Source organism: Gracilinanus agilis, chromosome 2, assembly GCF_016433145.1.
Source record: "Gracilinanus agilis isolate LMUSP501 chromosome 2, AgileGrace, whole genome shotgun sequence".
Classification (NCBI taxonomy): Eukaryota; Metazoa; Chordata; class Mammalia; order Didelphimorphia; family Didelphidae; genus Gracilinanus; species Gracilinanus agilis.
Genome location: NC_058131.1, coordinates 235,953,486 through 235,968,513, shown reverse-complemented (window position 1 = coordinate 235,968,513; position 15,028 = coordinate 235,953,486). Strand labels below are relative to the sequence as shown.

Sequence of the window (15,028 nt, the reverse complement as noted above, 5' to 3'; positions counted from 1 at the left end):
GGATTTGAATTCAGGTTCTATGATTCCAAGTTCAGTAAGCACTCACAGGTTAGTGGTTTGTTTTTTTTAATTCCTAGACCAGTGATGATGAACCTTTTAGAAACTGAGTGCCCAAACTGCAATCCTAACACTGCATGTGTGCCCCACATCTTACTCTGGACAAGGAAGGGAGGAAGCACTCCCACTGGGCTGCTGGGCAGAGGAGAGGGTAAAGTAAGAAATGTCCTCAGGCCTGGTGGAGATGGGGAGGGTAGCAGCCCCCTCCAGCATGCCCACCATGGATGGATTCACCATCAGGGACCTAAGCCTAGATTAACTTTTCTTTGGCAGCCTTTGAGAGAGTTTTGATGCCTTAGTGATGACCTTAAGATAAAATTGGTAGCCATGCAAATTTAGACAAGACACTTGCCCTCTCTTAGTCTCATTTCCTCATCTGTAAAATGGAGAAAATAGTGCCTGCCTCCCAGAATTGTTGCAAGGATCAGTGAGATATAATACTGAAACACTTTGCAAACTATGAAGTGTTATCCAAATGTTAACAATTGTTCTTATCTCTTACTGTAGTTTTGAAAAAGTAATCATTTATTTTTAAATCATCCTTCTCAATCTCTAAACACAGAACTTCACACTCTGACTCAAGGCCAACATTCTTCAACCTTGACCGAACTCTTTTCTCTTCCCCTTCATTTTTTGTCTCCAGCCCAACTTGGACCCTTTTATTCATGTTTCCTAATTCTTTACTCTTTACCTACTTCTCCCAGGTCCATCTAACCTCTCCTCCCAGCTCACATTTTCATCTTCCACTTTAGGTAGAAGCTGCCTGGCTCCAGGGAAGGATCCGACAAGAGTTTGAGAAACTCCGAGAGTTCTTGAGAGTAGAAGAGCGGGCAGCATTGGATGCTGTGACTGAAGAGGCTGGGCAGAAGCTACGGCAGGTAGAAGAAAAAATGAAACAGTTGGCAGAAGAGACAGAGGCCTTGGCTCATGAGATTGGGCGGCTACAGATGGAGATGAAGGAAGATGATATCTCCTTCCTCATGGTAAGGAACTCAGCCTTGAGTCTTGGGGGATAGAAAGAATTCTATGGGGCTGCTTGGGATGAACAGGAAGTCTGTATGAAGAATATTGAGGAAACCAGCTGCATTGGCTGGTCCCAATCCCTCAGCCCCACTTAAGGCACTGACCAGCAGAATATTCTTTTTTTTTTTTTTAACTTTCCAGTTCCTTAATTTATTTTTTTGCTTACTAATTTAAAGATATTTTATTTTCATGAAAAAATAATTTTCAACATATGTATTCCAAAACTATAAAATCCAAACTATCTCCCTGTCTCCCTTCCCTCCCCACTCTTGGAGCTGGTCAGCAATTTGATCTGGGCCATATATGTATTATCATGCAAAATACACTTCCATATTGGTCATTGGAAATGGATCAAAGCATACAATCTTTCACATCAATGTATTTTTGGCTTTATTTGGGGGCTTTGATTTTGTATAAGTGTGTTCTTACAATGATGGACAATATGTAAGTGTGTTTTGCATGATAATAAAAATAAAATAAACAAACTCTTTCTAGGCTTTTTAATTAGGACCCTTGATTTTTTTTCCTTGTTAATTTTTTACCTTTAATAGAAAAAAAAGATTATCCACCTCTGATCTAAAACATTGTCCTATGAGTTTAGTCTCTCTGCATGGCCTTCAAAATGCCTCTGCATATATGGGTGGATGGGTTGGTTTAGACTTTATACCAAAAGGTTGTTAAGAAATCCTGGGTTCAAATCTGGCCTCAGACACTTCCCAGCTGTGTGGCCGTGGGCAAGTCCTCCATTGCCTAGCCCTTACTGCTCTTCTGCCTTGGAGCCAATACACTGTATTGACTCCAAGACGGAAGGTAAGGGTTTAAAAACAAAACAAAACAAAAAAAGAAATAATAGAGCCTGGGTTCCTCTTACTTTCCCTGTCTTGGAAACTGAGTGAAACTTTTCTGGGGCCTTAGTTAACTTCATACCATTTATCATATGTTGAGATGAATGTTGATGCATATTGAGCTTAGATGTTTATAGCTTTACTGCATGTTCTTTTTTTTTCTTTCAGAAACACAAGAGCCGAAAACGTAGGTAAGTTCCCAGAAGTAATTGGAGAACAAACAAACCATACGATGAGTTCTTCTTTCTTTCTTTTTTTTTCTCTTTCCTTCTTTCTCTCTTTCTTATTGCCTTCTTTCCTTTTTTTCTTTCTTCCTAGCAAGAAGTCACAGGATATTAAAGAGAATCACAGGACATTATAGTTTAGTTGTCCCACTTGTGGTCCCAGCCTCACCTAGGCATGTAAAAGAATTCTAGTGAGGCAATAGGCAAAGCCCATTGAAGGCACAATTCCAGAACCACCTTTGGGCACAATAGAAAAGGTATTTTAAAGTACTATATATAACACAATGGTGAATGTTTGAGGAGGGCAAGAAATCTGTCCAAAAGAAAAGCAATAGGGCTTTGGGGATAGATCAGAGCACCTAGCATACTGCCCTTACAGTGTAGCACTAGATGAAGTATTAGAACTGCCACAGTCTTGCTTATAATGAAGGGTGAGAGATTAACATAGTGCAGTGAAAAAGCTGGGTTTGAAGGAAGGAAGAAAGGAGGGAGGGAGGAAGGATAGAAGGAAGGAATTAAGCATGCCAGGCAATGTACTAAACACTTTACAAACATTATAACATTTGCAATCCTCCCAACAACCCTGGCATGAAGGTGCTATTGTGATTCCTACTTTACAGTTGAAGAAATTGAGGCGAACAGAGATTAAGTGATTTTCTCAGAGTTATATCATATCTGAGGATGGATTTGAACTCAGGTCTCCCTGATTCCAGGCCCAGCACTCTATCCATTGTGCCACCCTTCAGTTCTCTCATCTATAAAATGAGGGGAACTAGTCCTAATGACCTCTAAATCCATGATTCTTTGACTGCTGGTGCTGTGAAGTCTCTTCCGCATCAGAGCCTGAAGGGAGTTAAGTGGAATTGAGTTTAAAGGCAGATAGTTTCTATTTAGTAGTAAAAGATTTATTTTATTGACTTCAGTAGACTCTAGTGCTTAGTACTAGGACCACCGGGTAAAAGTTATAGGAAAAAAGATCCCAGCTCAGCCTAAGGAAGAGTTTTCTAATAATTCATCTATTCAGCAGTGGAATAATCTGACTTTCAAGATGTTCTGGGCTGGGCCTTCCTTGGGCTACTGCCCTTGTAGGTTAGGTTTGATAGGTAGTTTAGGTATCCAAATGAGTCACCTGTATGCCATTCAACATTTAACAAAAGGTTTACTTACCCATAACAGAAGGATATTGAAAAAAGACCTAAGCATCTTCAATCAGTTTACCTGAGTGAATTTCTCTTGCCTGATCTGCCCCTTGTGATCTCCCAGCAGAGAATATCTAGTACTTCTTGTGGCTGCCATGAAGATTTTCTGGATTAAACTCAATATGAGTTAGCAATATGGAAGCCCCAAAAAGCTAATGCAATCTTAGACTTCATTAAGACAGACATTATATACAGGGTGAAAGAGGTGATAATCTTGATATATTCTGCCCTAGTCAGATTCTAGGTGGAAGCTAAGATTCAATTCACTGGCCCTGGGGAGTTCCTAGGTGGGTTGTAACATCTAACATCCCTCTAGGACTCTTCCATAATACAACCCTGAGCAAGTCATTTAACCCTATTTGCCTCAGTTTCCTCATCTGTAAAATGAACAGAGAAGGAAATGGCAAGCTACTCTCTTTACTGAGGAAACCTCAAATGGGGTTGGATATGACTGAACACCACCAAATCTCAAACAAATAGTCTGCCTGAGGATATGAGTGGGTTTCCCATCACTTTTGTTGTTGAATTGTTCATTTCAGTCTGATTCTTCATGACCCCCTTTGGGTTTTTCTTGACAAAAATACTGAAGTAATTTGCCATTTCCTTCTCCAGCTTATGAGGAAATTGAGGCAAACAGGGTTTAGTGAGTTGCCCAGTAGTGTCTGAGGCCAGATTTGAACTCAAAAGATGAGTCTTCCTGACTCCAGGCCTGGCATTCTCTACTGTGCCACCTAGGTGTCCCCTTCCCCTCTCTAGAGGTCTTAAAAAAAAGTCCGGTCTCATTGAGTATATTGTAGGGAGTACTCTTGCTTAGGTTCAGGGTCGACTAAGATGGTCACTGAAGTCCCTTTCATTCTCTAATTTTGATGCTCTGAAAGTGTCAGAGAAGCCCAAGTAGTAAGAGAGAAAGAGAGAGGGGACCCCCCCTTCCTTCCCTTTTGCCCCACTGGTGCCCTTCTACCCCATTCTACCCTAAATTTCCTTGCCTAGGCTTTCCTGCACAACTGAGCCGGAGCCCATCCAGCCAGGAATGCTTATTGATGTCAGCAAGTACCTGGACTCCCTACAGTATCGTGTCTGGAAGAAGATGCTGAGCAGTATCGAAGCTGGTAAGTGGGAAGGGCCTTTGGGCTCCCAAGCATGGAAGGACCAGAGGGAGGGAGGTGAAGGCAGGGCATAATATGTTGAAATAGGAGTCCAGGCCTTAGATCCACCTCTACCTCTAACTACTGACATTACATTGGGCAGGTTACTTCCCCAACTTTAAGTCTCAGTTTCTTCAACTGTAAATCAGAAGACTGGACTAGATGGCCTGAGAGCTCCCCCAGCTCTACATTTCTGTGTGTTTGCTGCTGGGCAAGTACCACTAAGTGATGATGAGTGTGTCCCCCCACCCCACTTTATTTTGCTATGATGAGAAGCTTTTAGTCATGAGGCACATTTTTGGGACAGAGAACTTGGGAAGCCTCCAGAGAAGGTTATTCTAAAAACCCAGAAAATGAGATCTATGAAGGCAAGGGAAATGAAAGGGATATTGTGGAACAGAAAGCCAAGATGATGCTCGATCACTGTTTGCTGAGTGTTTGGGGCATGAGCTGGGCATGAATGAAATCCATTTGCATTGTTGGCTCATGTGAGCACCAATTTCCATCCAGGCTTCCACCTGGGAAGAGCAGAGAGCTCCCCACAATCCACTCCAAGCTCTAACCTGTTCCTCCCACCAACTCTGACTCAGCTGCCATTTCTGTGGCTCAACCTTATTACATAGCTGCTAGTGGGCCCTGGTCTTTGACAAAGGGTACCCTGCCAAGTCTCCTTCTACCCAAAGTGTTGGGGCTGCTCCTGTGACAGTGAGCAACTAAATGGTGGTAAGGGGAAAAGACGGGGGCGTTGCTGTGGGAAGTGGAGAGTAGTAGAGGTCTCTGGGAGAGAGGAGGGGAAAGAAGTCTTTGTATCCTTCTCTACCCCATGCCAGATCCTAAAACAGGCATGTAGTGGCAAGCTTATCCTGATAAGATGTAAATGCTCTATATTACATTCTTATTAGGGTTCATCTTAAAGAATGAGGCCCAACATTTTAGTCTGCTGCAATTGTCTTGGTTGCTGATTCTACCATTTAGCCTGTTGACAATGCCTATATTTTATTTCCTCTTTATATCTCTAGCTCCTGGCACAGTACCTTGCTTCTGTTCCTAATCTGTCCCCCTGATCATGGAGACACATCAGGAAGAATTTTCTATTTTTGAACCATTGTCAAATGGTTTTAATGATTACTGCTTTGTATTATAGCTTTAGAGCCTGCCTCTAGGCCTGGCTCTCAATCTACTAGCCATCTAGCTGCTCCTCCACCCTTAGCTTTTAATCCAAAAAGAATTTATTAAGCACTCATATGCAATGATGGAATATGGAATTATATTAATTTCTCATATTTAGACTTAATTAACATAATAAAAATGACAGTAATATGTAAATTAATTTACTTATTCTGTGTGACACAAATTGAGCTACAAAAGGGTGATTTTAGATAGTAAAAAAATTAATTCATCTGGAGGGAAAAAAGACCAAGAATATCAAGGGAAATAATGGGGTGGGGTAGAGATTTGTAGAAGTATTGGCTCTAATAAGAAACTAAGGATGAGTGAGAAAATAGTGATGATACATTGGGTTCAAATCTGGTTCTACTGTCTTGGAACTAATACATAATATTGATTCTAAGATGAAAGACAAAGGTTTACAAACTGCTAAGAATGACTAAAAGGTTGCCTCTGGAAGCAGGAAGAGATCTGCCATTTTGCCTATCTTTCTATTTGCCATCCAGATGGCCCCCACTTTTAAACCAAACTATATCTCTTCCTGTACCTTACTCTTCCAATTGGCCTCATTTGGACAGGTACCTCATCCAAGTCCTGAACAGCACGGACACTACTCTTTAAATCAAAACAAAAAACACTCCTCTGACCTTTTTTTCTCCTATTAACCCAAAGTCTTTACAACTAAGTTCTAGCAGCTAGATTTCAATGTATCATCCCTATTTTCTCACTCATCCTTAGTTTCTTATTGTCTTCTGGCTGCTTCCCTACTGTCTACCAGTGTGCCCTATGCCAGTGATGGTGAACCCATGGCACAAGTGCCAAAGATTGCATGCAGGGCACTCTCTGCGGGCACGTGGCTGCCCTCCCCCCATGACTACAAAGGCAGAGGGACTCTGGCCGTGCTCCTCCCCGTCTCCACCATGCCTGATGACATTTTTCACATCCCTCATCCCTCTGCCCAGCAGCCCAATGGGAGCACACAGTGGGTAAGGTGGGTGGCTCATAGGCTGCAGAACCCTTGGGCCACTTCCCTCCCTCTCTCCTTGCTGAGGACTTTCCTCACTTCACCAGCCCCTCCACCCAGCAACCCAATGGGAGCACTTTCCCCCTTCCTGTCTGGGGTAAGGGGGAGAGCAGCAGGGTGCACCCAGCATGTGGGGGCGGCAGGATGTGGCACTTGGTCTGGAGGGTGGGGTGGGGATGGGTTCCAGCACTCTGTCTCTAAAAAGTTTGCCATCACTGTCCTATGCCCCCCACCCTCAAAACACCCTAATTTGATTTGAACATCCCTGCTAGCTATCACCCTGTATCTCCCCTGGGCCCCTTTCACAGCTGAATTCCATGAGTAGGCCATTTAAACCAGGTGCCTCCATTTTCTGCCCCTACTCTCTTCTTTTTTGGTTCTAGACCCTTGCTTTCAACTGAAATTACTCTCACCAAAGCTATCACAGATCTCTTAACTGCCAAATCCAGTGGACTTTTCTCTACCCTGATCCTTTTTGACTTCTCTGAAGCCTCGATATTGCTGATCACTTTCTTCTCCTTGATATTCTCATCTCTGCAGATTTCTGTGACGCTGCTCTGTCCTGGTCCTCTTCCTACAAGTCTTTTCTCCCTCTTTATTGTACTTCACTTCGTGATCTCATCATCCCCAGTGGATTCAATTATCATCTCTCCACAGATGATTCTCAGATTTGTTTATCCAGCCCTAATGTCTCTCCTGACCTCCAGACTCATATATCCATCTCTTTATTGAACTTATTAAAATAGATGTTCCTTAGACTCAACATGTCTCAAGCTGAGCTCATCGTCTTCCTCTCTCCCTTCACTCCCCGCCCCCAACCCCTACCTCAACCCTCCCTGTCCTAAACTTCCCTGTTACCATCAAAGGCATCCCCATCTTCCAGGTCATCCAGGCTTACAATTTCAGCATCATCCTTGAATCCTCACCCTCTCTCATCACCCCATGATCCTATCTGTTGCTAAGCCCTATAAATTTGACCTTTGCAATATCTCTTGGATATGCCCCCTTTTCTACTCTGATACTCCCCCTACGCTGGTATAGACTCATCACTTCACTCCTGGACAATCATAGTAGCTGCTATTCTCTCTGCTCCATTTCTCCCCTCTCTGTGCAGCTGCCAAAGAGATCTTCCTAAAGCCTCTGTTCAACTGTGTCATTTCCCAACTCCATAAAATCCAGCGGCTCCTTAGTGCTTCTAGGATGAAACTGAAAATCCTATTTGGCTTCTTGACCTTTCAGAAGCTGGCCTCTTCCTAGCTTTCCTTTATACTTCACCTTTATTTACTCTGTGATGCAAAGACACTGACCGCCTTGTTGTTCCTTCTAAAAGAAACTCAAGTCTCCCAACTGAGAACATTTTCACCGACTTTTCCCCATGGTGGGCATGTTCTCTTGCCTCACTTCGGATCTCATGACCACCACCACCCCCCACACTTCCTCCAAGTCCCAGAAAAAATACCACCTCCCAAGGGACAACTAGGTGGCTCAGTGGATAGAGAGCCAGGTCTGGAGAAATGAGGTCCTGGGTTCAAATTTAACACCTTAGACTTAGCTGTATAATCCAATTGCCTAACCCTGCCATTATTCTGCCTTAGATACTTAGAATAAAAAAAATCCCAACTCCTGTAAGAAGCCTTTTCCAGTCCCCTGCAGTGGTTGTACCTTCACTCTGAATGATTTTCAGTTCACCCACATGTATTTTGTTTGGACATAGCTGTTCATGTGTCATCTCTTCCATCAGACTGTGAGCTCCTTGAGGGCAGGGACTTTTAACTTTTCTATCCATCCCCAGAACTAAGGGCAGTGCCTGACACATTGTAGAGCCTTACTAAATGCTTGCTGTTGGTTTGCTAGGTGCTAGGGATACAAAGATAAAGAAACAATCTCTCCCGTGAAGGAGCTGATATTCCAATGAGGGAGATAACAAGGACATATTATGCCTACCTGATTCATGGCCCCCTCCCCATTACTGAGTTTCCCACTAACCTCCTGCACAAAGCCCTCAGTGACCCACCAACATCCCAACTTCATTCCACTGGCCTGTCCTAGAACCTTTCTCCCTAGAGGTTCCTGCCACTCTATTGACTTACCATTGTGTCCTTCTCTTTGTGACCCCATGTGGGGTTTTCTGGGCAAAGATGCTAGAGTAGTTGGCCATTTCCTTTTCCAGTTCAGTTTTAGAGATGAGGAACTGTGGCAAACAGGGTGAGTGACTTGCCCAAAGCCATTGAACTCAGGTCTTTCTGACTTCAGACCCAAGTGCTGGGCCACTGAGCTACCCACTCTATCTACTTATTTTTTTAAAACCCTTAACTTCCATCTTAGAATAGATACTAAGTATTGGTTCCAAGGCAGAAGAGTGGTAAAGGGCTAGGCAATGGGGGTTAAGTGACTTGACCAGGGTCACACAGCGAGGAAGTATCTGAGGCTGCATTTGAACTTAGATTTTTGTGAGTCGAGGCTCAGCACTCTTCTCCACTAGGCCACCTCTTTTTACTTATATCTCTCATTCCCTGTACCTTCCTCTTCACTCTCCTCTCCCTGTACCTTCCTCTTCACTCTCCTCTTCCTTCCCCCTTACCAACTAATCTGCCATTCCCAATATCCTACTCTCTTACTTCCCTGGCCTTGGACCCTTTACTTTTCATTTTATTCACCCCACTATGCTTATCCTACATGCCCAAGCCTAAATTCTTCCTGAGGTGGGAGATTTAATCAAGGGGCACAACTGGAAACATGGCAACTAAGGCTGAAGAGTCCACTCTAGCCTGGGAGCTGCTGTGAGTGAGCAGGGATGCCCATCTATGCAGATAGAAGAGCACCCACCAGATGGCAGCAGCAACAGCCTTTCAGAGAAAGTCTTTTGAGGTGCTCAGTTCAGATCCCTGTAGTGCTGGGTTCTCCTCCATTTTGGGGTCATGGGCCCTTTAGGCAATTCAGTGAGGTTTATGGATCTTTTACTAGAATCACGTTTTTAAATGCATAAAATAAAAAATAAATAGGATTACAAAGGAAACCAATGATGTTGAAATTCAGTCATCAAAATATTTTTAAACAATTACAAATTTTTAAAAAAATTTAAAACAATTTAAAAATTGTTTTTTAAAAACAATTTAGGTTACAGAACCTACATTAATAAACTGCTATAGGGGGCAGCTAGGTGGCATAGTGGATAGAGAGCCATGCTTGGAGACCAGCGGCCCTGGGTTTAAATGAGGAATATAAGAAGGGATTAGGTATCAGAAGATCATCCCCTCTGTGCAGCAAACCTCACTGAAGCTAAGCTTCCTTTTATCATAGATGTCACTTGTCCTCATCCTAAGCCTCCTATCTACCTGTGGGGGCAGCTGGGTGGCTCAGTGGTTGAGAGCCAGGCTTAGAGACAGGAGGTCTGGGATTCAGATCTAGCCCCAAATACTTCCTACTTGTGTGACCCTGGACTAGTCATTTAACCCTAATTGCCTAGCCTTTGTTGCTCTTCTGCCTTGGAACCAATACACAATATTAATTCTAAGACAGAAAGTAAAGGTTTAAAAAAAAAAAAAAAGGTGCTCCCCTAAGTCTGGTCTACTTCAATGCAGGGAGTACTAAACTCCCCCTCCAAAATAATATGGCCTGTCTATTATATCACTTTAGGCTCAGGAGTACTCACCCATTAGCCAAATTGCATATGCAATATGGGATGCCTCATAGACAGCCTTGAACTTGGGACCTATTTTCAGAGCTTTAAGGATGCTTTAGCAGTGCCAATTTGAGGTACCTCAGGGATCAGAGATTTAGTCCTCGAAGGTATGTTCCAACTCTAGGCCATCTAGTCCAACCTCACTTTACAGCTAAGGAAACTGAGGCTCAGAGATGTAAAATGACTTTCCCAGAATGGTACATGTAATAAGTAGGAAAGTCAGGATTTGAACCCAGAAGCTCATATTCCAAATCCAGGGCTCTTTCTTTTTCTAAAAAAAACCCCTCACCTTCCATCTTGGAGTCAGTACTGTGTACTGGCTTCAAAGCAGAAGTGTGGTAAGGGCTAGGCAATGGGGGTTAAGTGACTTGCCCAGGGTCACACAGCTGAGAAGAGTCGGAGGTCAGATTTGAACCTAGGACCTCCCGTCTCCAGGCCTGGCTCTCAATCCACTCTGAGAACTTCAGAGAATCCTGTGTCACCGTGGGTTCAAAAAAATCAGGGTCACCTGCCCTTGCATTTTCAAGAGTTGGGGGGGGGGGAGAAGAGTTCTAGGGGAGTGGAAAGATTGATAAAATTAAATGGCAGCTCCTTACGTCCCACATGGTGACGCCATTTGGGGTTTTCTTGGCAAAGATACTGGTATGGCTTGCCATTTCCTTTTCCAGCTCATTTTAAAGATGAAGAAACTGAGGTAAACAAGGTTAATTGACATGCCTAGTAAGTGTCTGAAGCTGAATTTGAACTCAAACTTGGCCCTATCCATTGCATCATTTAATCTGGCCTCAGACAGGGTGGGAAAAAGAAGTAGCAGGAGACAGAGTGGGCCGAGATGGGCGACGAGGAGCACGAGTTTGGGGCCGCTGAAAGCCTTTTTCTTTTTCTCTTCCCAGTGCCCTTCAGCTTTGATCCCAACACGGCAGCTGGCTGGCTCTCCGTCTCCGACAACCTCACCAGCGTCAGCAACCACGGCTACCGCGTGCAGGTGGAGAACCCCGAGCGCTTCTCTTCGTCTCCCTGCTTGCTGGGCTCCCGGGCTTTCTCCCACGGCTCCCACGCCTGGGAGGTGGACTTGGGTGGGCTGCATAACTGGCGAGTGGGCGTGGCTCGGACGCGCCGCGAGTCCGCGGGGGACGGGCACTCCCATAGCTGTTACCATGACGCCCGCTCAGGCTTCTGGTACATCTGCCGCACGCGAGGACTGGAGGGAGACCACTGCGTGGCGTCTGACCCATCGGCTTCCCCGCTGGGTCACGTGCTGCCTCGGCGCCTGCGTGTGGAGCTGGAGTGCGAGGAGGGGGAGCTCTCCTTTTACGACGCCGAGCGGCAGTCCCACCTCTATACCTTCCATGGCCGCTTCGGGGAGGTGCAGCCCTACTTCTACATAGGGGCCGGGAGGGCAGAGACGCCCCCTGAGCCCCTGCGCCTCTGTCCGCTGCGGATCCAGGTCAAGGAAGAGCTCTAAGGCCCGGGGCACTGGAGTTAGACCATCTCATTTTCTGACTCGACACCCTCCCGGTGCCCTTTCCCTAATAGTCCCTTTCCTTCTCTTCCCCTCCACTACCTGCCCCTGTCTTCTTGCCAGTGTGAGATAGTAAGGAGAACACTGGTTTTAAGTCGGAGCACCTGTGTTCAAATCCCAACTCCACCCTTTATGACCTGTGTGACCTTGGGAGAGTCACTTCCCCTCTTTGGTATCAGCTCCTAATTTTTTTTTTATTTTATTTCATTTTATTTTATTTTTTAGAGACTAAGGCTCCCTATCTCACCCAGGCCGGAAATGCATCAGCCTCATGGAGGCTGATCCAAATACTAATGGGTACAGAAGCTTTAACTTACCTTCTTTTTCTCACCTGGGTCACTTTGCCCCTCCTTAAGCAGCCTGGTGCTGCCTCATCCCTCATTCTCAAAGGCTCCCCATATTGTTACACTTACCTGTAGTTACCCAATATGCTTTAGGCCCACTGCAGCCCAGAAGCCCCACACTCTAACCCACCTGCTCAGCAGCTCCCTCTTCCATAAAACAAAAGATTTAAAATAGATGGCTTTCATGGGCCTTTCTAGCTCTAATGGAATCTATGATCCTAGATCCTTTCCCAAATTGGTCACCAGATTCCAACTTGCTCTGTCACAGAGCCTAGAATAGGAAGAGACTGACCTCAGAGACCATCAATTCCAACCCCATCATTTTACAAAGGGATGTTAAGTGACTTACTCAAGGTCACTCAGTCATCAGCAGAACTGAGATCTGAACCTAGATGAGAAGACAAAGGGCACTGAAGCAGCCAAGTTAGGAGAAAGCTCAAGTGCCTTATGTATGCTGGGACTCTGGTGACAAGCGCTTTCCACTTGGCTCACCTTAAATGTCCTAAACTTCTTCCTCTCCAACCTTTCTCTATTTTTTAAATTAAAATTCATTTTTATTTTCACAAAGATTTACCTTTCCTCCCACCCACCAAGAAAGGTAAAACCCTTGTTAAAAACATGCATAGGTAGTGGTTAGAGCCACAAGTGTGAGTTCAAATGGCTTCAGATGCTTCCTAGCTGTATGACCCTGGGCAAGTCATTTAATACCATTTACCTAGCCCTCATACTCTTCTCCCTTAAAATCAATACTTAGTATTGATTCTGAAACAGAAAATAAGGGTTAAAAAAAAACATGCCCAATCAACCAAAGAAAATCCCCCACTGACCATGTGCCAAAAATATATCTTAGCCTCAAGTCCATCACTTCTCTGTCAGGAGATTTCATTGAGTCCTCTGGCATTCTGGTTGGCCATTGGGCTGACCTAATTTCTGACCCTTCTCTTTCTTTCCCTGCCTTTTCATCTTCTTTTCCCTGGTAGCTAAAGAAAGTTGCTGCAGCCCCATTCTCAGTGCCATCTCTATACTTTCTCCTTATTCCTTGCCTTGGTTCATCTATGAGCAGGCCCCAGTTTACACCATACCACTGCCTAAAACCATGCCATAAAGAGAGAGATTGAAGCATCACCCATGTCTGTAGTGCTGTCATAACTGCAGGATGTTCTTCACTATGGACTTAGTATCAGACAAATCATAGAAATAACCAGCAGGATGTCTTATGAGATAAAACCTCTGTGTACCTCTACGATCATATTCTAAATCCTCTAAAATGGGTATAGATTTATACATTGATTAAAGTACCCCAATGTACCATGAATTGTACATGCCACATATAAAAATGAAATGACACGAAAATAAATATTGGATGTTTAATTACCCGTGCTGCTCACTGGTTTAGAATTCGGGGGGCTAAGTAGGGAAGATTTGTCTTCTCGAGTTCAGATCTGGCCTCTAACACATCTTAGCTGTGGGATCCTGGAGTTTCCTCATCCATAAAATGAGCTTGAGAAGGAAATGGCAAACCATTCCAGTATCTTTGCCAAAAAAGACAACCTCCAAATGTGGTCAACAGAGTTGAAACTGACTGAAATATCTGAACAACAACAATATCTAGGGAAACCTGAACCAATGCTTTGTTTTTGCTCTCAGTGATTTCCCGGATGTATAGTTTTGAAATCATGGAATAACTATAGTCTTAGAAAATTGAAATTGATGAGCACCTTAGGGCAATGGAGAGGTGCATGGTGGGTGTAAGCAGGCTATAGCACACTTTAAACCAGGAATTATGCAGAAAAAGCGACCATGTTTTCCCTCAGAGACCTAGGTACAAATGATAGATTCTCTAGTACAGAGGTATCAAACACACAACCCACAATAACTCCCTAAGTGCTGTAGGAACCAGATTAAAGTGGAATCGGGGTCCCTTCTACAAGAAACTCAGTCTCCCAACTGAGTGCATTTTCACTGCCTTTTCCCTGTGTTGGGCAAGTTCTCCTGCCTCACCTCCATCTCCTGGCTCCCCTGACTTCCTCCAAGTCCCAGCAATAACCCCACCTCACAAGTAGCAGCAAGGTGGCACAATGGATAGAGAGCCAGGCCTGAAGTCAAGAGATCCTGTGTTCAAATGTAACCTCAGATACTTCCTAGCCATGTGACTTTGGGCAAGTCACTTGACCCTGATTGTCTAGCCCTTGACCAGAATTCTGTCTTAGAGTTGTTACTAGAACAGAAATTTCTTCTAATTAAAAAAAGAGATAAACCCTGATCACAAGGAGTTTATGATTTTATAGGGGAGACAATGTGTAAACAATTATGTAGAAATAAAATCTATAAAGGATAAATTGGAGATAATGCATAAGAAGATTGAAAAGAGAGAAAAACAAGTTTACAAAGAACTTTAAATGCCAAAGAGAATTTATGTTTGATTCTAGCAGTAATAGGGAGCCAGTGGGGTGGCATGGGAAGACAAACCATGCTTTAGGAGAATCTGATAGAAAAGCAAAGGATGGATTAGAGCAGAGAGAGATAGGACAGGGAGACTAACCAGAAGCTAGTTTGAACAGTACAAGCAGGAAGTGATGAAGGCCTGAGTTAGAGCTTGTGGCTGCATAACTAGCCAGGAGGGACCATATCCAAGAGATGGTATAGAGAAAGAAATGTCCACATTTGGTCTATTTGGCAGGAAATGGGAATGAAACTCAGAAAAGTCATGGCTTGTCCTGGGTCATACTTTTATTATAAATACTACACGGTTATTATAAATGGTGAAGTTCGGACACAAATGCAGGGGTTCTGGCT

General features: G+C 44.0%; 1 protein-coding gene across 1 annotated transcript in view; it reads left to right on the top strand.

Annotated features, from left to right (window-relative positions):
- Window positions 1–13,584, top strand: part of TRIM35 (tripartite motif containing 35) — a 30,265-nt gene extending 16,681 nt beyond the window's left edge. Inside the window, exons 3-6 of the mRNA XM_044661030.1 lie at window positions 810–1,040; window positions 2,094–2,116; window positions 4,339–4,457; window positions 11,260–13,584. Of these exons, the coding sequence (XP_044516965.1) occupies window positions 810–1,040; window positions 2,094–2,116; window positions 4,339–4,457; window positions 11,260–11,831 (945 nt within the window). The 3' untranslated portion in view covers window positions 11,832–13,584. The remainder of the gene's footprint in view (window positions 1–809; window positions 1,041–2,093; window positions 2,117–4,338; window positions 4,458–11,259) is intronic.
- Window positions 13,585–15,028: the final 1,444 nt, after the last annotated feature.